This window comes from Venturia canescens, chromosome 8 (assembly GCF_019457755.1).
Source record: "Venturia canescens isolate UGA chromosome 8, ASM1945775v1, whole genome shotgun sequence".
Classification (NCBI taxonomy): domain Eukaryota; kingdom Metazoa; phylum Arthropoda; class Insecta; order Hymenoptera; family Ichneumonidae; genus Venturia; species Venturia canescens.
Genome location: NC_057428.1, coordinates 15,242,128 through 15,262,411, shown reverse-complemented (window position 1 = coordinate 15,262,411; position 20,284 = coordinate 15,242,128). Strand labels below are relative to the sequence as shown.

Genomic DNA, 20,284 nt, shown 5'->3' with positions numbered 1-20,284 from the left:
TTTTTTTCTTTTACAAATATTTTTTTTACAAATTTCCACGTTTCTCTTGTTCGCCTTCTATCGCCTGGAATAGAGCCTGAAAATTTCCGGCCCCAAAGCCCTGGAAAAAAGCAACGAAAAAGTATCGTATTAATATCTTATTTTTCCTCTTTCTGTAAGGTACAAACAATCATTCTTACGTTGTGATTTCTGCGTTGTATGATCTCGATGAAGAGGGTGGGTCGGTCCTGAACGTTGCGTGAAAATATCTGAAGCAAATATCCATTCTCGTCGAAGTCGACGAGAATTTTCAATTTTTGAAGCAAGCCTATGTCTTCCAGTACTTTTGTGGCGCTGCCCTTAAGACGCTCTTTAAGCATCTCGTAGTACGTGTCGGGAACGTGCAGAAACTCAACACCACGAGCTCGCAAATTTTCAACGGCTGTAAGAATATCATGAGTATTAAGGGCAATATGCTGAATTCCAGCACCTCCGTAATACTCGACGTATTCTTGTATCTGCGATCGTTTCTTCCCTGGCGCCGGCTCATTTATTGGTATTTTCACCGTTTCTTGCCAGTTGGTCATTACTATTGAGCGTAATGCTGAAAACTCTGTGTGCAATTGAGTGTCATCGACCGACCAAAATCTGTGGAATTGGAGTATCTCTTCGTACCTAAAATCAGCATTCTCTTTAATTTCTGTTTTATCGAATTGCTATTCGGATTTTTCAACCAAATTTTCGTCAAAACGTTTGTACAACGTCATTTTAAATGAATTTTTCGGATTTCTCAATATCCACATTAAATTCTTGAATTGTAACGAAAAGTTGAAAAATTCTCGAAATATTCTGAAATAATCTTGCTCCATGGGCGATTTTTTTGTGAATTTTTTCTTCTTTTTTAGAAAGTTCTGTAATAATTTGAGAGATTTTTCGAGATTCTGGAATATTTAAGAATTTTTTTTCACTGCTTTCCCTTTTCGGTTTCAATATTTTTATAAATTAATGATTTTTTAATTAATCTAAAGAAAGATAATCTCACGATTTTTTACCATTTGGCAACTGGTTCCATTTGCTGATCCGCTTGATTGCCAACACAATGATCGACAAAGTCCAATTCAGTGTTCGGCCTGTTAAAAAAAAGTTGTAATTTAGTTGCCGACTATGAGGGAGGGTATCGTAAAAGTGACGAGATGAAAAATCTCACAAAAGTCTCGATAGTGGATCTGGTTTCTCATCGACATAGCCAGGAAGAAATCGAGCTTTGGAGTATCCTGTCCGATCAACAAGAGTGTGAAGCGTGTCTCCAAACTGTAAACCGACCCATTAATATCCGAACCGAAAAATATAAGATTTTTTTCATTTTCAATTGCTAATGAGCTATTACCGTTTTTACGGTGGCCATTTTAACGACTCCATATTCATCTTTTTCCTCCCAAATATCTCGGACGATCTCAGCTCCTCGTTTCTTCGCTACTTCGACTATAATTTCAATATCTTCGACCGTGAAAGCCACGTCTCTGACACCGTCTCCGTGGCGCCCAAGATGTTCTGCCATTTCGTCATTATCAGGCTCATAAGCAGACTCGAAGACGAAAATGATCTAAAACATCGATGATTTTCTCAAAAAATCTCGACGAAGATATTGGATGGCAATTTTTTCAAAAATTCCTTCTTTTACCTTATTTTGTTTAACCGCGTGCGAGGCTACCTTTCGGGAACCTGTCTCTAAGCCTCGGTAACACAGTGGTTCGAATCCGAATCTGCTCGTGTAAAAACTCGCTGCCTGTACATGAATTTCCATTAGAACGCTAGCCAGAGAATTTTTTTTTTTAATTCTTCCCAATTTATTTACCTGCTTGGCATTGCCGACCCAGAGTTTTATGTGATCGAAGCATACAAAATTGCCTCCGAGTGGCTACAAAATCCAGAAGTTATCAAATATTTATCAAACACTCAGGGAACTCAGTTTTTTTTTTATTTCTTTGAAAATTCGACTCACCTTTGGCCCCTTATCGGTGTAGGTAGTCTGTAATGAAATGGGAAAATTAATCACCCATCAGACTCAAAGGTGCTGGGAGGAAACCTCAACAATGAGAGTCGAAGTTCCCAATATTTGGCTACGCTCGGGTGCAGTGCGAAACGAATTTCAAATGCGGGTATCCTATCGAATATTTCTAAGAACTTACCATTTTCTAAAAGTCCAAAGAACCTCAAAACTTATCGAAAAATCACTGTACAGCGAAGTACAAAAAAAATCAAAACGTTCGTCGTGTTTCGAAGAAAAATTGGAAGAATACTAAATGCTCCGGGCTCAGATTTTCTATTTAAATAAGGGGGTCTACGGGGTCTGGTCGAGAAGTTGAGAGAATTGCACCTCGTTGATTGGTCGAGTCGTGGGGGCATGTTTACCCGCGTAGAATCGTTATCTCCGAGCGAAAGACTATAAATTAAATCGGAATAAATTAATAGAACAGCCTCGTGGTAAGCCGGTCTGGCCGGTGTGACCACGACGTGGACTGCTGATCGGTGCACGTCGGTCCACCGGAGGCTCGTCTCTTGCTCCCCCCCGCTCTAGCCAAGGCTTCAAAAAATGCGTCGGTTCAGGAATTTTAAATGTTCGTTCATCCTACCAAAAAGGAGCTTTTATAGAAGCCTTGATATCCGCCCTAGGAACTACTATTACATTTATTTTCTATATAAAAACAAAATTATGCTTTTCGGCGATAGATTGTGTTGCGAAAAATATCTTCGCACGAACAATTTCGTGGCAAACTTTGTTTTTCCAGAAGCTGCTAATAATTAATACGAGAAAACTCGTACCGAGTTAGTAAACATCTGCACAATTGTAAACAGCAATATTAAAAAGCTCATTTGTCGCAAACACGATTCTCGTTCACCTAGAAATTGCAGAACTCGCTATATTTGCATACCTTTCGCTCCCCCCGTTCCTCGAGCAGATAATACAATCCACGAATTCGCGCTCGAAACCGGATTAGCTTAAAATTTACGCAATTTAATTTTTATATTCATTGCTTTTTATGAGTAAATGAAGAATTTTCGATGAGTGCAGTGCAAGTCCAAAAAACTCCGTCGCGGAGAAATCTGAGTGGTTATTGGAATGGAATTTTTGAGAAAATTTCAATAATTTAAGTAAAGAGTCGAGCTGAGACGGAGATTTACATTTGTGGCATACGATTATGTTAATTAAGTTGTCGAACCGGGAGGCTCGTCCACCACGAGCCTCGAGAGTGGTTCGAACGACTATAAAAGCAACGTTCTCATTTGAGGTCGCCTACCATCACGTTATTTCGAAGGAAACAAACAAGCGACGTTGTACGGTTGAATCATACGACGCAAGAAATATAATGGCCAGGAAAAACAAGTCGATATTACCTTCGTGTACCTTAAAAATTTATTCACGCTAATCTCATCGAAGCGTTGAATTATGATTTTTTTTATTTGATCATTCCTAAAAAATCCTCGGGTCTCCCATGCATTGGAAAATACTGATTAAGCTAAATTGACAAATTTCTTTGTTTTTTTCCTTCTTCGGTTTTCTAACATTAGTATAACGACGATGGAAAATTGACTCGTGTCACAGAATCAAGAAGGCTTAGTACATTACAATTTATATTAATCTAACAGTCGCAATAACGATAACAAATGATAATTTTAAAACGGAAACATATTATCTCTTTCGAGATTCGTAATTGTTTTTAATTTGTCTAATTAAAATCGACACGTACAACGAGTTGCTCAACAAGAAAAAAAAACTAATAATGAGTATTGCATTTAAAAAAATCACGAATAAGGACGAACATTTCGTTCGTTCACTAGGACGAATTCCCATATGCAAAGCACAGTTATGACTATTATTTTACGTTTTTCAATGTTGGTTGTTTCGTTTACAAAAATACACATGGAAAATAGTGATAAGGGGATTTCGTCAAATCCTCAATCGAATCTTAATAAAAGGTTCTCGAAAAAAGAAGCATATACGATTATTGGCACACATTGCATCGCGAGCAACTACATGGAATAATTGCGGCGTAAATAAATTCATTCGACCCCCACCAAGGAGTTTGTTAGTTTTGAAAAACCGGTTGGAATGTTATGAATGTAATAATAAAATACCGCCTTTATTTTCCTAGTCATCATGAGTCATCGTGAATGAAATAACGTCATGTTTGAAATGCAACAAACGGAAGATCAGGAGCGTAGAAACGTAATTTGAATGGCCGATCCAATAAATCCGATAAAAGAGTAAAAACATGTTTCGTTGCATCTCCAAAAGTGGGCCTGTATATTTGAATTTTCCCTAATAAGCTCGTTTTGACCAGGAAATATCAGGCTTACCCTTTCGATTTCATAAAATTGGCTCAACTCGTGGTTTGATATGTTTACAGAATAATTATTCCGTGATCTCGCTCGAGACGTCTTTTTGCTTTGAGAGGAACAACCCCCATGAGATCGGCAGGGGTGGGTAGACCGCCCGAGACATTCGGCGCCATTGCTTGTTGATAAAAAACTTGACTCTTGCCACACTGACTCCCATATACAACCATATCCTCAGTTCTCACGATAATGTCAGTGAGATTTCTCGTTTTGGTGAATCGATTGTGCAACGAGGATACGATGTCGAGTTCGGTCACTCCCCATAGACCGGAACGATGGAGAGTGTCCCATTGGGGATCGACGCTCAGTACACTGTAAAGTTCCTTGTTTTCGTTCGACGGTAGAGGATCGAGGCACTGCTGAAGTCGATTTTCTAAACGGCCCAGAGTATTGATACACGTTTCCCACTTTGGTTGGCATAAAAACAACAACAAAAACGCATCATTATTCGTCGTTCATCGCTCATTTAATCAAAGACTGTCAAAAATAGAATATTCGATGAAAATAAAAAACTGTCGTCGTTGGAGGATAATAAAACTTCAATTAAGAGTACTCAATACTCACGAGATTGTGAATAAGATCCGGATTGTTGCCGGTTCCATCTTCCATCAATAAAAACAGTACCATGTTGTGATGTCCACAGATAAAAAGTTCAGTTTTTTCGAGCCCAAAGCCTGCTGGATCCTTTGAATTGGATTCACCGCTAAGCCAAAAGAGATCATCCTCCAAAGCAGAGTCTTCATCAGCCGCAGATCGTCCACCAACCGTTCGGGCTGTGCTCTCAGATTTGTTTCTCGTCAAGCGACTGGAAACAGTTGACAAATCGTAGAATTCGCTGGGCGTTGTTTCTCTGCTGCAGAAGCCACTGGTGCGTTCGTCAGCGAGTAAGCTTAGTTTTGACATGAGGGGAGTCAATTGTAAGCCTTCCAATTTTTTTTTCTTTTGTTGAGTGAAATCCAAGGCTAAAGCGCACTCGGAGGTCGATTTTCGACGATCGTTCTCATGCTCATTTTCAGTGGCTGGAGCATTGAGCGATTTAAGCGGCAGGCTCATCGAACGTCGATAATTTTCCTGTCGACTTTTGTTTTCGAGTCTAACGTCGAGTTCGGAGTTTGCAGTGTTGGTGGTGCTCGACGTGGACTCCGGAGATTTCGCAAGCTCAGCGACACCTTCCAAATTTTGATGAGCCGATTTTGGTACATTGGACATTCGCGAAACATTAAAATCGAAGGCTGTGCTCGAGTCGCCGTGCGTTAATTTTTGGCTCCTCGAACCTATCGTTGTACTTTGTTCTTTAACGAGTTCCTGATAATGATAGGAAATGTAGTGGTCGTAAAGGGAGCGGGAAACTGGAGTCCCATCGTTACGGAAAACCGGATAGCAAGGATCGGTTATTGTCGTGAAACGATTCTTTCCCAACTTTGATTTATTGACAGTCTCCGGTGAATCTTCGTTGTAATTCATTTTTCCAAGTCCACAATGGCTTGGAACTGAGACTCCGATAGCTAAACGATCGTCTAAAACTTGGCGTATTTCGTCGAGGTCCGAAAGACTCGAACTTTTTCCACCCCAAGCGCCGTTCTGTTGAGTCTTTTTATTGACTATTTTCTCGTGAATTATTGCGCTCGAGTTTCGCAATTTATTGAGACGCTTGCAGCGCAACGCTTCTTTCACAACGTCTGGAATTTCGTCGAGATTTTCAGTTACGATTTCCTCCTCCACACGCTTTTCCTTCGCTCGATTATTTTCAACCTCCTCATTCGCGCTGCATATCGAAACTGCCGTGCCGTGCAAAACACGATTCACGTCTTTTAGAGGCGTCGAACATACACTAGGTGTCAACGGAGGATTTACGTATTTTGGGCGATCATTTTTATGCTCCGTTATCTTTCGAGTTGTAGAGAAACTTATCGGTCGAACTGGTAGAACGGGTCGCCTGCTTTCTTCTTGCTCATTGTTCGAACTCAACGTCGTCTCCCCTGATTCACCCTCTTCAGGAACGGTGAAAATTCTCGAAGTATCACGCTTCATCCCTGAAGAAGCGATTATTTTCTTGTACGCACTTTTTCGCCCTGGACCGTCGCTTCCGACGACGTATGAGGGCGGATTTACTTTGCTACTCGATCCTATCGAATCGACTGGAAGATCCAATGATTGCCTCCGATGAACATACACACGGAGCAGCTGAACGCCCACAGGAAGATGAAAACTCGTAGGTATTCGTTCCGCAGGAGCCTTTGTACGGAAAACATTCGTGATTATTTTAAATATAAACATATTTCAATATGAAATCTCTTTTGACAGGAGCCTTCAAGCGGAAAATATTTAGCAATTATTTACAATATAAAACATGTTTACTTGAGTGGAAAAAGTTGCAGCATGCGCATTTTCATTTTGGCAAAAGTAGCGACCTTAGCCTAGATTCATTCTGGCCCAGACCAAAATGATCGTTTTATGGTCCAGGTCAAAATGGCTTCAGGTCATTTCATGACCAAGAGTTCAAGTGAATATTGTTACCTTTATTCGATACGGATCCGTGATAACAAGTTGTTTGGTCAATTCTGGATTTAATTGTGTAGCAACGACTCTGAAAATGATAAAAAATCCTCGTAGTTTTGCTTCTTTATTTTTTTAAAAAAGTTTGACTGTATGATCGTAAGAACTTACTTGTTATTATAAAACAAGGCACCTCCCATTATGCCACTGGTTTCTTGACAGTACTGTAAAACTTGCATTGCTTCAAGAAAAACGTTACTCGCACCTTTTGGCAGCTTGATCATAGGAATGTTGGAGAATAAATTGGCGCTGTACTGCAATATTGGTAAGTACGTTTCTAGCATCTGATACAGCTTTTCGGTAAATTTGTTTCTATCGTTGTTAAACAACGAGGATATTGTTTCAAGGTCGCAATGAAAAAATTGGAGTATCGATTCCAGGGTGTTTGCTCGTCGCTCGAGTATCCAATCTTGGATATTTCTATCTGTTCCTACAGCCTGTGAACAGCAAATTAAACAGTAACGGTTCATGGATGAGTACAATTGATTTCAGAAAAAAAATAACGAGAAGAAGGGTTAGAGTAGATATGTGAAGATAATATAATAAATTCTGGTGCTGATGAAGTATTTCGATCTGCGGTACTAATAATTAAGGCTGAAAAAATAGTCATAAGGATATAAATCTCACCAATATGTACTGTCCAAATTTCTTCAAAACAAATTTGCCACCCTGAAGTGATATCAAATTTGGTGGTGAAAAAGCACTGCTAAGAAAATGATTGATTCCCATGAGCTGTCCAGCAAGAGCCAATCTCTGAGTCGGAGATACCCAGGCTGGATGGAAGTACATTACAGCGTCTGCTGGATCGTCTTCTTCTTTACGACACCTTGAAGTGTCGTAAATAAATACGATCATCATTTCTCTGGAACAGACAATGATGATAAATGAACGTGGTAAAAAGTTGAAGGGTGTGAGCCAATAATTTATTTTAGTATATTTACATTGCTGAAAAAACTTAAAACAAAATGTAAAACAGCTGAAAAAGGGCAAATAAGCAAGACACTTGCAAACGTAAATAATAACTCACACGAGTTTGAAGTCTGCATTGTCTTTGAAGAAAATAAGTGAATTGAAAAGAGACATATGGAAATTAACCAAAAAAGAAGTAAAAATGAAACGGACGGAATGTCGACGTGAAGGAAAAAATACCGAGCAAAACGACACGAGGAACTTGTATAATGATATACTCGAGGCTGTATTACAAAACTAAAAATAAATAAAACAAGGTGAATCGAATATAAATTCGAGTATCGCGCTACGTAGTTGGTAAACAATACATTTTATCGTCACTGTTTGGCGGCCAAAGTAACGACGTCTTTTCGTCGAATCGCCGAGGCTAATTCGATAAGGCACGAAGAGAGAAAAAAAAAACAAAAAATGTATCAACGATTACGCAATAAAAGCAACATGCACGTATACTTTGCCATGGTGATGCGATTAGCGTCGAACTCGTTGGGGGCGAACTGTCAATCGTCGTAACGCGTGGTCGTTGTTTTTCTTTTTTTTTTTTTTTTTATTTTGACAAGTCTGCCGGGTGCTCTCTACAAAACGTCAAAAAACCACCACGGAGGACGAATAATATTTTGAATTCTCATCGTCGTAAATCGTTACGAACGAGAAAAACACTGTGACCTATTTATACTGGTTTGTTCTACGATAATAATCAACATTTTTCAGTTACGTAAGATTGATTATTATTCATTAAAACGCTGGTGCCCTTTCACAGAAAACATCAATTTCACGGCGAGCCGCCATGATGTTTATTGATTTGCTGAAAAAAAGAGTGGGGTGTGTTGAGAAATTTTTCTCTCGCAACACCGTTGTAGAGGTTGTAAACAATTGCCGCGAGATTGCGCTTCTAATGCCCCGGTGAATTCAAAACAAAAGTGAAAAGTTCTACATGCGTTTTGAAAACTCGATTTCGTATGTTCCAAGCATCGTTATTACAGCTCAATTTATTTTTGCCAGTGCAAAAATTCAAAGATTCCTATGCTATTTTCATGGATGGGCGAGAAAAAAGTCACTCTTTGTACGTAACAAATTTAAAATCTTTATTAATATAATCAATTATAATTATTGTTGTTCCTGCGACAGTCAGCTTTTCTATTTTCGGTTATATTATTATTGTGTACGTGTAATGTGCATTTCACAAGAAGATTTACAGGTTAGAAAGAAAGGCCCTTCTTGCCCCGGCAAATAGGTGGACGGAATAATATTGTATGTTCCTCCCGGCACGTTTTCGAGTTCGAGATAAGTAAAGCCGGGTCTGAAACATAAAATCAAAGTGTTAAAAAAAAGAACGATTAAGGGGAAAGCATAAAAGTCCGTATTGTACGAACCGATAAGGTCCCGATGATTGTCTACCGAAATCGGTAGTGCTATCAGAAGCTCCAATTAAATCAAATCCAATTTTATATTGCTTCGGACCTTTTAGAGTAATTAGCAAGTGATTATTGTTAGTTGGGCCTTCGAGAATCAGCTGGTAACGAGGATTGTAGCAATAAGTTGTAGGATGATTTGGGCAGCCTCCTGCACTTTCGCCGGCCCAACGGCCGTCCGTAATCTGGAAAAAAAAAACAATAATTAAAAAAATTCCTTTTCGCCCAACCGCGGCATTTAAATTATCACGAAGGATACTTGAAGAGCGAATTTGTCGAACTTGCCTCTTTCTCGAATCTGTAAGGATCCTCAATTTTACGCAGAATAAAAGGGCACGTGCCATAAGCGCGAAGAGTGTAGTAAATTGTATTCATGTTCTCATATTGAGATACGACTAGAGTGTAGCGCGACTCGCTTTGCGAATCCAATTTTATTTTGGACAAATAGTGCGGACTGTTTATGCGGACACCGTCGATGTACGGTGCAGGATCGTCTATAATTAAGCAAAAAAATGAATGAAAAAACAGGAAAAATACAAAATCAACATTTTTTAAGCTCGTCGAATAGTACAATCGAACGAGCGAACTCACATGGATAATATACGCGCTTTCCATCATTTTTATAAACGAGCACAGTGATGTATTCTTGATTTTGTCGAAAATCGGCAATGTCCGTGATGTGTCTAGTTAAAAGTATCCAAATAGCACCGGTTACGCCTGGCTGAACTTCCAATGAAAATTGAGGGTTACACCCAATGTTGTATCTGTCTTTGATTGGTCCAACGCCAGCTTGCCACATCCTGCCGACATCAATTATTGATCAAAGTAGTATTCCTAACGAAACGTTGGAGTGCCGTGAGCAGAAATATCGAGATGAAACGTACTGATGAATGCAGTAAGTATAGTTGAACAAGCCGGGATTCCAATTGAGATAAAATACATCGAAAAATTGACATATACTGTCGTAATCGATCCAAAATATTCCGTTGTCGAATTGTGATGCTGAGTCAGGATCGTAATTAAGAGTCCTTCTTAAATCTGGAGTCCAGTGATGGGCATCATGCTCGGAATAGTTGCCACGCCATCTTAGATGAGACCAAGGATTTTTGAGCTGCAAAAGTCTTGTGCCCTGATGAAAAACGGAAAAATTACATGGTTGGAAGAAGTTGCTATAGTAAAGTGATATTTTCTTCTTTCATTCGAGAGACTCACGTTGATTTGTTTAACATCGAGAACAGCGTAAGCGTGCGTAGGTACAAGGCCCGTTTTGTCTGCAACTGGGTCGGATAATTCTCCGGTTGCTACGGTCACAAGGACATCGCCTTTGGGCCATCTCGTCAAGAGATTCCGGAAGAGACCGTCTTTGTTGAAGTCCGGCTCGGTTGGTCTGATCGCCCATCGCTCCGGAATCCAACCTGTCAGCGCGTGCAAATCTATGTTCTGTAAAAAGTTAGAAAATACAAGATTTTTTTCAATTTTTCTTATGTACACCAATTTTTGGTCGTAGTTCCACAAATGAAAATGTGTAACGCACACTGTTCGAACCAGGAAAATCATATCCACCCATTACTTTCATGTATGCCTTTTCGAGCAAAGAAATCCACAGTTCACCTCGGTTACTTGAGTACGAGCACAGTAATTGATTGTCACGTCCAATCGGCAAGAGATCGTCGATAATAACTTTTCGTTTCACACCATTAATGTGCAATTTCACCATGTACTTTCCTGTTGATTTGCAGATTACCACGGTTATCAATTTCTATTGTCAGATAGTCATGTTGAAGAAAAAAATGTGACGAGCTTTTACCGTAAGGATTGTAGACAGGTTTGTTATTTTTTGTTTGAGGATAAATGGTGGACGTGATGAGAGCACGACCGAACCTTTTCTCGTACTGTGCGCTTACGGCTAAAGAAGCTACGAAAGAGCAATCAGAAACGACCTGAAAAAAAGATAAATGTTTGATTGAAATTTTGTTTTGAAAATGCAGAAATCTGATTCGAAATTTTCAAATTTGCCACTAACAACCGCAGTTACCTACGGTTTGTTTGATGCTGTAGTAATCAACATGATTTCCCATCACCATAACAGGTCCCGAAGATTCGTGAGAGAAGATTTCACTGGGTCTTGCCCAATGTGCAAAATCAATTTGTTGCTTAGGCGCTAGTTCTAATAATCCATCACGGTCGGTAAATAGATTGTTGAATTTAAAACGTTCCGTAAGATCACCTTTCATAAACGGTACAAATTCGTTGTCGTTTATGTGCGATGAATGATATAATACTCTCTTCTCTTCTTCGGTGTAATTACCAACAGGACCCATCACTTTCAAGTGAGCACTACTGCCACGATGCAAAGACGGTTTTGCTGGTGAATCTATGACAAAATAAAACTTCAGTTATCACAACTTCTATCATGATTGAATCCATCAAGATTCATTTTCTATTTCAATGATAGTTTTTCCGGCTCTTAATTCTCAAGGGAATCTCATATACAAGATCCTCTGAATTTAGTGGAAAGTTATTATTTTTCCTACGAAGTCTGAAGTTCATTGGTGCTACAAGAGTAAAACGGGTATTCAAAAATATAGTGATCAGGAAAAAAAACTATAATATACAACAATTATGCTTTAACCAAAAACCATTCAAAGTGACAGCTTCATATTGAATTAATATGACCCTGATGTTAAGAACTTTGTTCACCTTGGGTGACAAACGACACCGGAGATGAAGATGATGTTGATGAATTATTTACGGCTGTGGTTGGACATGGTAAAATAGTTTCTGGTACTGGAGGTAGATTTTGTAAAAGAGCCAGAGAATTGTCGAGATCACTATTTTTATTTTTTCCTTCTAGCGACTCAGCCCTGGCTATAGCCAGCTCTGTTATTTCTTTCAATTTCTCTTTTGTAGCAGCATCATTTAATTGTTTTCTCTGAAAAAAAGGTAGTTTAAAGGAAAGTAAAAAACTTTGAATGTTATGGAATAAATCACTCACTGTGTTCAATCCTAATTGAGCAGCTTCAATGTAAAGGGTCACCGCTGTGTGTTTCCAACCTGCTTCATCCTCATTGAGAGCTTCATTAAGAAGGTATTTGCACTTGTGCAATGCGGTTTCACGAGCATGCTGTGGTTTCTTTTCTTCTTCCTCATCAACTGTGAATGATTTTCAGCACAAAAATGTTTGTTTCGAAACATAATGATCCATTCCTCTTTGGATGAGTCACCGCGTTACTCACTAATTTTCTGCAACTGGACAATTCTCTCACGATACTCGTCGGCCTTCGAAGCAATTGGCGAATTTTCCGGTAATTTCGACAATAAACAAGCTGCGACATTGTAGTAACATATCGCTTGTTTATAGTGTCTTTCACTATCGTACACAACTCCTCGTTCAGCCGCATGTTTCGCTTCATTCTCTAAACTTTTATCCATTTTTTTCGTATCATGACAGAATCTCCGGAGAAGTTTGTAAATAAACACGTAATTTTGACGGTTCAACGAATAAACTTACCAATATTTCGCGAAAGATAATTAGAATTACACAAAAATCTGACAGATAGAGCCACAGCGTTCACGAAAGTGTCGCCATCTATTACAATTATTTTTTTTTATTACTAGAAGTTAAAACAACCTCTGTGAACTTAGCGGACTGATTTTGGATTTCTGACTATTTTGGGGTTAATAATCGCGATACACGTGGAGATAAAATTAGAAAAAATCAAAAACCTTTGTTTTTATGTGAATAAAAATAAAATCCTTGTAAGAATAATGACTTTTGTTCTTTAATCATGAGATCATGAATTTTTTAAATCCAATTCACGGAGGTGTTGAAACATATCTCTAGGAAAACTATGGTCATATAACCCTGTTTCAGTAGAGAGAAGCTACGGGTAGTTCATCATTTTTACGAGAATGGGTTTTTTTTAAGCTTTTACCGCAACGCGGCAGTGTTGCCAACTTAGGGGTTTTCCCCCTAAATTTAGGGGCAACGCAGATGCCTAGGGGTTTTTTTAGGGGCAATTTTTTTTTGGGGGTTTTTTTAGGGGCAACTTTTTTCTAGGGAATTTTTTAAGGGCTACTCTCATTTCGAGTTTTCAAGTGTTCGGTGCGTGTTAAAGACGAAATATTCTACCGAGACCGAGACCGTGTTCCGATACTGTGAGTACTGTAAGCCCTATAGGGATGGTACAAGTAGACTACCGCGCCACTAGTGGTGAAAAGTGAAAATTTTTGGGGATCTTTTATCATTATTGTATTATTATTATATATATATATATTCAATTATTATGATTATATTTCAATCAAAGTATTGAAAGTGCTACCCCAAAAACTTATAAATTATGACATTAGAGGCGCCACGAGTACTTTCGACCTGCCCTCTATCGAATCTGCACCATCTCTATTCGCTCTGTGCGCGTGGGCGGAGCCAAAAATCTAATACTACTACACTAATAGTATTAGTGTGTTCATGCATACTGCCAGCGCCACCATAAAGGGGACTCCGGCGTTTTTGGAGGAATACGTATACACGACACACGCTCACTTTCAAAGTAGTATGTTTACGCGCACGGAGCGAATACCAAAGCAAATACTCGCAGTACTCACAGTCACAGTCAATATCGGAACACGGCCCGAGTCTCTTGATTCTGCTCGCTCGCGTACCTTCTCGGATTGCAAAGTAAGTCATTTTCGTTTTTTGAAGTATCAGCGAAAAAATAAAAAAGGTATTAATAATTCAAACTTATATTCAAATTCATTACAGCATGCCAAAAGAAAAAAACAAAAAATATCTGCAAAAATATGTAAAGTGTTGGGAGACCGATTCAGCGCTTCAAGGTTAGTTAACATGCATTTTCTAAATTCGAATAAAATATATATTCATTCTCAATTTTTTCTATTAAATATTATGTTTAATTATTACGCTCTGTCCGAACGACAAAACGGTTGTATGTAAAGATACATATAAAGATACGTGGAAGTTGAAAGTGAAAAACGAGGATCGAATGAAAATAGATTCAGTTTTTACGTTTACAAGATTATTAAACATAATCAACTCAAAATAATGATTGTTCCAATTCGGTTAGTTTAATCTATGAGATGAATGTTTACTACACAGGGATTTCTTCAAAGCTTGCAGATCAACCGAGGTTTTCAAAGTTTTTTCCTGAAAAAGGTAATTTAAGTTATGTGAACCAGTGTGTTCTGGTTCGGTTCGTAGAATGTGTTTGATTAAGAGCTTCATTTGGTGGTAGTTTCACTGGTTTCTTTTTTCCTTTTCATTCCAGGTAGTTAACCTCAATTTGATTCCATTTTCACCTCCTCGTCTTGCTTAGTTTCCTACAATTTTTCATCAGTATATAGACACTCGTACTCCTTCGATTCCTCTAATACTTTTAATGTTTCCTCCAATGTGTTTTCACCTAATGTTTTAATATTTCTTCAAGTATGCACTGTTTTAATTCTTCTTTATTTGTGATGGTCCGACTAACTATTTTAAACATTTGTTAATGTTTATATGGACTTTCGCAATTGATATTGATAAATATCATAATTTATTATTATTATTAAATGTCTTGTGGTTTACATTATAGGTTGGCTAGGGCCTGATCCAACTGATACATGTTCTGCGGTCTGCAAATATTGTCGAATATCGTTGAAAGCTCACAAAAAGGATTTGATGAACCACGCAAAGACAGAAAAACATAAAAAAGCTGTATCCTTGGACAAATCAGCAAAGACATTCGAACCGTTGACTTCAACATTTGAGCCAGTTCTGACAGAAGCAACGAAGATCGCCGAATTGAAAATTGCTGCATTTATTGCAGAACATAGTTCACTGCAGACTGTGAATCACATGATCGACATTCTGCCGCAGCTGGACCCTTCGTCACATATAATTTCGAATTTGAAACTCCATCGCACTAAATGTTCGATGTTGATCAAGAACGTCCTCGGGCCTTGTATGCTCCAAGAACTTATCCAAGAAATTGGCGACGGTCCATACTCACTCATAATCGACGAGAGTACTGATCTTTCAACGCAGAAGGTGTTGTGTATCATGTTGCGATTTTTCTCTTTCGAGAAACGAGAAGTGGTTACAACGTTTTATCGGTTAATCAAATTAATCGATGCCGATGCAAAAAGTGTGCATAGTGCCATTAAACTTCAATTAGAACAAGATGGTTTAAAAGTTGAAAATATGGTCGGCATTGGCGTTGATGGAGCGAGTGTGATGGTTGGAAAACACAACTCAGTTACAGCTTTGTTTAAGCGTGAAATAGATGACCTAATCGTTATGCCATGTGTTTGTCACTCACTTCATTTATGCGCTGAAAAAGCATCGGAAATGTTGCCTCGTCCATTAGAATTTTTGGTTCGAGAAACGCATAATTGGTTTTCTTACAGCCCCAAACGGTTAGAAAAATATAAGCTTTTGTACGAAACAATTAATGGTAGTGGAAAACCGAATAAAATTCAGGGTCTTAGCGGAACTCGTTGGCTTGCTCGATCCGAGGCTATCGATACCATCTTAAATCAGTGGGAAGAATTGCAATTCTTATTTTCAATTGCAAAATCAGAAGACAATTGTCACATGGCTGCTCAGTTATACAACATCATGATAAGGTTACCCTACAAAGCTTTTCTTATTTTTTTAAAATACGAACTGAAAAGTGTAACGCAATTAAATTTGCTTTTTCAAAGTGATTACGTAGAACCTACGAAATTACTTGAGGATCTTTTTTTGATGTTCAAAAACTTACTGCAAAAGCTCGTTGTACCATCGAGCTTGCAGAAATTAACTGACAGTGAATTGATCAATTTCGATTTTCAATCTTGTTTAATGCATACTTCAGCAATGTATTTTGGCTACGAGTTTCACGTCATTGCTCAAGATATTGAACCAACAGAATTATTGGATGTTAAAGAAAGGTGCAAAAAATTTCTCTGTACTTTGGCTCAAGAGGTTCAAAAAAGATTGCCGGACAACTTATCTATCCTAAAGACGATGGCCGATCTTCATCCTAAAATCGCATTATCGCGAATGAAACCCAGTTTAACAGGTATTATTGCAAAATTCCAACGCACTCACTTATACGGCAATAAGAATGAGACAGAGTCAGAATGGAATCAATTGCAAAATAAATCGTGGCCAAATACAGTCAATTCCGTTGAATTTTATTCAGCCGTTTTTGTAGATTATGATTCTGCTGGTCAAAAGCGATTTGAAAACATTGCCAAATTTTCAATGGCTCTACTTACACTTCCGATTTCAAATGCAAGTGTCGAACGCGCTTTTTCGACATACAACGTAATTAAAAATAAATTACGAAATAAGCTGTCTCTTGAAGTACTGCAAAGTATTATGATGGTACGGTTCACTTTACAAAGACAATCCGGATCTTGCGTCAAATTTGTTCCTTCTGCCCGTATGCTCGAAATGTTCAACGTTAGTATGTACGATTTCAAAAATGCAAACAATACTCAGAAACAATGTGATTCAGTCGATGTTGTCGACGAAATATTCGATAACTACATTGGCGAAATATGAAGACGCGGGAAAAAAATTCTTACAATAAAATGTCAATTGTTCTCTTATTAATTTGTTATTATAAATAACATTTTTCACTATTTGTATTTATTCCATTGTAAAAATTACATGGTGTAAATTAAATGATAATTTAATTCTCACTAAATGTTTTTTGTTCAATGTTTTTATTTTCCGATATTTTCATTAAATTTTCATTACAGGAATATTTTTTAGATTATTATAATAAAATTCATTATAAAAATGTTTATTTTTATTTAAAAGTATAATTTTAAGCAATATTCAATGTTACGAAGGAATATAGCGCTTCTTCAAAAATAGGGGTTTTTAGGGGGATTTCAGATGGATTTTGGGGGGGGACGGTCCGTAGGAGTTGGCAACACTGCAACGCGGCGAAGAGGAAGGACATTTGCAAAAAAGTTCGTTGACGGCAAACCGTTGATGCATTCGATAAATATATACGACATTTGTATTTAAAACTTATTCGCAATTGTCAGACGCTATCAGCAATGGCGGGGATTAAAGGTTATACACGATATACTTATCGTCTTTAATAATATATACGTGATTTTTGACATTCCTCTCATCGTTTCTCGTCTAGTTATCTGTAATGTTTAGTGCTACAGTGTCTCTGAGGAAAAAAAACACTGACGTATATTTAATAACATAACCTTTGAAATTTGTCAATTACCATTCATTATATTGCACAAACTGTCACTTGTTTGTATTTAGTTATTTTCTCTTTATAATTGAATTAACATCGTTGAACGAGGAACACGGATTCATACATACATATAGATAAGGATTAAGGAAATACGGAGTGCTTTATTTTTTGTCGTCAGAACAAATTTATATTAGACTTGTCAACATTAATCTCTTATACGTTGAGTCACTCTCTGAAAAGGTCTCAACATGAAAAGTATGTATTTCGTAATCTCCGATTGTTGCGATGATTCAATCGAAGCTATGGAAACAAATATGAAATGAGCACTTTATCGATAATATAAACGTCAAAAATTTCGAGTTTTAAATTCTTGACTCATATTGAATTCATATCCAACCGGATAAAACTGTTAAAAAAATGTCGTAATTGATTTCTGTTGGAATCATGGGGAAATTTTATTCATGTATATTCCAATATATTCATTTACTAAATTTCAATGGGTTCAGAATTATTCTAAAACTTTGTTCACACATTTTAAATGCATAATGCCACAATCTTTGATATTTTATGTACCAAACTACAGTTTTATTCATTGGCTGTTTTTTTTGTTTGTTTCATGTTACTCCTTGTTGCATAACTGGAAAAAATGTAGCGTGAGTATGAAGCAGTATGCATGATGATGAAATAAAAAATAACTGGTTTTTCGTATTAACATTAATGCAGTGTCTGCAAAAGTTATCTTGGGATAAACAAGACTGGAATCTCTAGAAAATTTGATAGTTCAAATTATAACGATAATTTTTCATAATAATTACAGATTAGTGACTCTGGCATTTGCTGGCTCAATTGGAATGACCTTTGTCATTCTTGGTTGTGCGTTACCTGCTTATAAGTAAGGACTTTTAAATATCAATTGATAATATAATAATTTTTTTCCAAATATAAATCGAATAATGATTGTTTTATCATCCAACAGCATATGGTGGCCATTCTTCGTTGTTCTTTTTTACATATTAGCACCAATTCCGACTCTCATAGCTCGGCGTTATTCGGAGATGGAACCTTCGGGTAGTAGCAGTAATCCTTGTTTGGAGTTAGCGATATTCATAACCACGGGAATCGTTGTTTCATCCTTTGCTCTACCCATTGTTTTGGCACGTTCCCCCATAGCTGAACCAGTGGTGAGCAAAAATACTTCAATAAGTATTGAAATAATTGCATTTTTCTTACCAACCAAAATTGGCTGCTGAGTGGAAAATATAATTCAAACTGGAATGAATGAATGATTCAAATCATAGCATTGTGCTCAATAAACCCAGGTAATTTTGAACTGAAATAATCGAATAAAAATATTTTCAGATAAAATGGGGTGCCTGTTACTTGACGTTGGCAGGAAACGTTGTCGTGTATTTGACGCTCGTTGGGTTCTTTATGACGTTTGATCAGGACGATTCCGACTACAGCATTTGGTGAAGTTGTCTCGTTGATCGCGCGATTTCTCATTTCGTAATCGTACTTACTTACAACGGTAAGACGAGGCTCCCGTCTCAGCGAATGTCGGAAATTTCAATTGGTCGTCGCAACTGATCGAAAGTGATCACGTATTTTTTTTTTCTCTCTTCCGAGATGGGGTTCGCAATTCATATAAATTTTTTGCGCATCAAAAATCGTATCGAAAATCCAAAACTAGCAGTTATTAGAATAAATGCTCGAAGATAAATTATGGCGATGAATATTTATGGATTCGAGTTAAAAATTTTTGGCAGATCTTTTCTTTTTTCTGCCACAATGACTGATGTAACATTCATATTTTTCTACGCGAAATAAAACAGCATTTGTGACAGCTTCTCGTTTGGGGCTTTCGGTACAATTATTTTTCTCAACCAATTCAATGGAATATTGGTTTTTCGACTGCCAAGCGTGATATTCCCTCTTGAAAAATGGGCTTCGGGCACCAACCCCATGAATATTGACTCGCTTGAATTTTATAATTGGCTCATTATCACTACAAAATAAATATAAAAATACGACCAATCGTCATCTGTTTACGTGAGATTAACAACAAATAAACAAACAAATAAATAATAAGATATGAAAATATTGTGTTTAAGATTAGATGTATAGCTTAGATAACGCGATAGTAGTTCATGGTTAGTGAAACATAACATTTTATATGCTAGAGCTACGAGCATATGTTGATCTATGAAATTCAATTAAAATGATCGATTATTGAATAAAACGACTCTGTGAAAACCGCGTTTGCATTTCTAAGATAAAATCACAATCGTCATACATTGTCACTCTTGTGTTCTGGAGCATATGTTTTATAACAGGTGAAAAACTGGGAAACAGAGAAAACGCAACAATTAAATTTGTTTTGCAAAAATGAAAACACCAGATTGTCATACTCGATTGAAAAAAAGGAATTAAAATTTTTTCGTTTGATTAAAAAATGGTGTCTAAAAAATATTAAATTTTGTTTTCTTTCTATCTTGTAATCTTATCTTTGCGAGATTAATATATGCAAACACGTTTTTTCTGATAAGTATGAGAAAAATCTTGGGAACGGAGTGTAACGAAGGGAAAAAATGGCTAGTCACCTGATCGAATAGCTCGAATTTGTTGAACGAAAAATCGACCTGAAAGTGTGACTGGGACAAATTTTATATTTGCAATGAATTTACGAAAGCGGAAAAGAGCATTTAACAGTTTTTTTACCAGCGAAAGTAATAAAGTATTGAAAACAATATTAATCCAAGAATC

General features: G+C 37.4%; 5 protein-coding genes across 9 annotated transcripts; 2 read left to right on the top strand and 3 right to left on the bottom strand.

The window, feature by feature from the left end:
* Positions 1–8: 8 nt before the first annotated feature.
* On the bottom strand, positions 9–2,379 carry Hpd (4-hydroxyphenylpyruvate dioxygenase). The gene is made up of 9 exons (XM_043425682.1): positions 2,169–2,379; positions 1,982–2,008; positions 1,835–1,897; positions 1,661–1,765; positions 1,367–1,582; positions 1,187–1,290; positions 1,032–1,109; positions 180–654; positions 9–100 (listed from the first exon to the last, which is right to left on the bottom strand). The coding sequence occupies exons 1-9, from the start codon at positions 2,169–2,171 to the stop codon at positions 26–28; spliced, it is 1,146 nt and encodes a 381-aa protein (XP_043281617.1). The 5' UTR covers positions 2,172–2,379; the 3' UTR covers positions 9–25.
* A 992-nt stretch (positions 2,380–3,371) lies between these two features.
* Positions 3,372–8,700, bottom strand: HPS4 (Hermansky-Pudlak syndrome 4 protein). Of its 2 annotated transcripts, none has more exons than XM_043425680.1 (6): positions 8,353–8,700; positions 7,561–7,795; positions 7,045–7,370; positions 6,895–6,964; positions 4,942–6,612; positions 3,372–4,784 (listed from the first exon to the last, which is right to left on the bottom strand). In XM_043425680.1, the coding sequence occupies exons 1-6, from the start codon at positions 8,358–8,360 to the stop codon at positions 4,383–4,385; spliced, it is 2,712 nt and encodes a 903-aa protein (XP_043281615.1). In that variant the 5' UTR covers positions 8,361–8,700; the 3' UTR covers positions 3,372–4,382. The 2 variants fall into 2 exon arrangements, with proteins under 2 accessions (XP_043281615.1, XP_043281613.1); XM_043425678.1 differs by lacking the exon at positions 8,353–8,700 and adding an exon at positions 7,961–8,337.
* Positions 8,701–8,963: 263 nt separating this feature from the next.
* LOC122414418 (calpain-7-like) lies at positions 8,964–12,843 on the bottom strand. The gene is made up of 12 exons (XM_043425681.1): positions 12,548–12,843; positions 12,307–12,464; positions 12,012–12,243; positions 11,351–11,685; positions 11,119–11,251; positions 10,846–11,036; positions 10,524–10,751; positions 10,196–10,440; positions 9,903–10,111; positions 9,597–9,805; positions 9,273–9,496; positions 8,964–9,199 (listed from the first exon to the last, which is right to left on the bottom strand). The coding sequence occupies exons 1-12, from the start codon at positions 12,741–12,743 to the stop codon at positions 9,055–9,057; spliced, it is 2,505 nt and encodes an 834-aa protein (XP_043281616.1). The 5' UTR covers positions 12,744–12,843; the 3' UTR covers positions 8,964–9,054.
* Positions 12,844–13,325: 482 nt separating this feature from the next.
* Positions 13,326–16,907, top strand: LOC122414454 (uncharacterized). Of its 3 annotated transcripts, none has more exons than XM_043425732.1 (4): positions 13,326–13,989; positions 14,074–14,147; positions 14,442–14,484; positions 14,903–15,000. In XM_043425732.1, the coding sequence occupies exons 1-4, from the start codon at positions 13,780–13,782 to the stop codon at positions 14,909–14,911; spliced, it is 336 nt and encodes a 111-aa protein (XP_043281667.1). In that variant the 5' UTR covers positions 13,326–13,779; the 3' UTR covers positions 14,912–15,000. The 3 variants fall into 3 exon arrangements, with proteins under 3 accessions (XP_043281667.1, XP_043281665.1, XP_043281666.1); XM_043425730.1 differs by having other exon boundaries at positions 13,777–13,989; positions 14,428–14,484; positions 14,903–16,907; XM_043425731.1 differs by having other exon boundaries at positions 13,778–13,989; positions 14,903–16,907.
* Positions 16,908–17,244: 337 nt separating this feature from the next.
* LOC122414456 (leptin receptor gene-related protein) lies at positions 17,245–20,282 on the top strand. 2 transcript variants are annotated; one of them, XM_043425735.1, is made up of 4 exons: positions 17,245–17,382; positions 18,339–18,413; positions 18,498–18,702; positions 18,881–20,282. In XM_043425735.1, the coding sequence occupies exons 2-4, from the start codon at positions 18,373–18,375 to the stop codon at positions 18,992–18,994; spliced, it is 360 nt and encodes a 119-aa protein (XP_043281670.1). In that variant the 5' UTR covers positions 17,245–17,382; positions 18,339–18,372; the 3' UTR covers positions 18,995–20,282. The 2 variants fall into 2 exon arrangements, with proteins under 2 accessions (XP_043281670.1, XP_043281671.1); XM_043425736.1 differs by lacking the exon at positions 17,245–17,382 and adding an exon at positions 17,472–17,776.
* Positions 20,283–20,284: the final 2 nt, after the last annotated feature.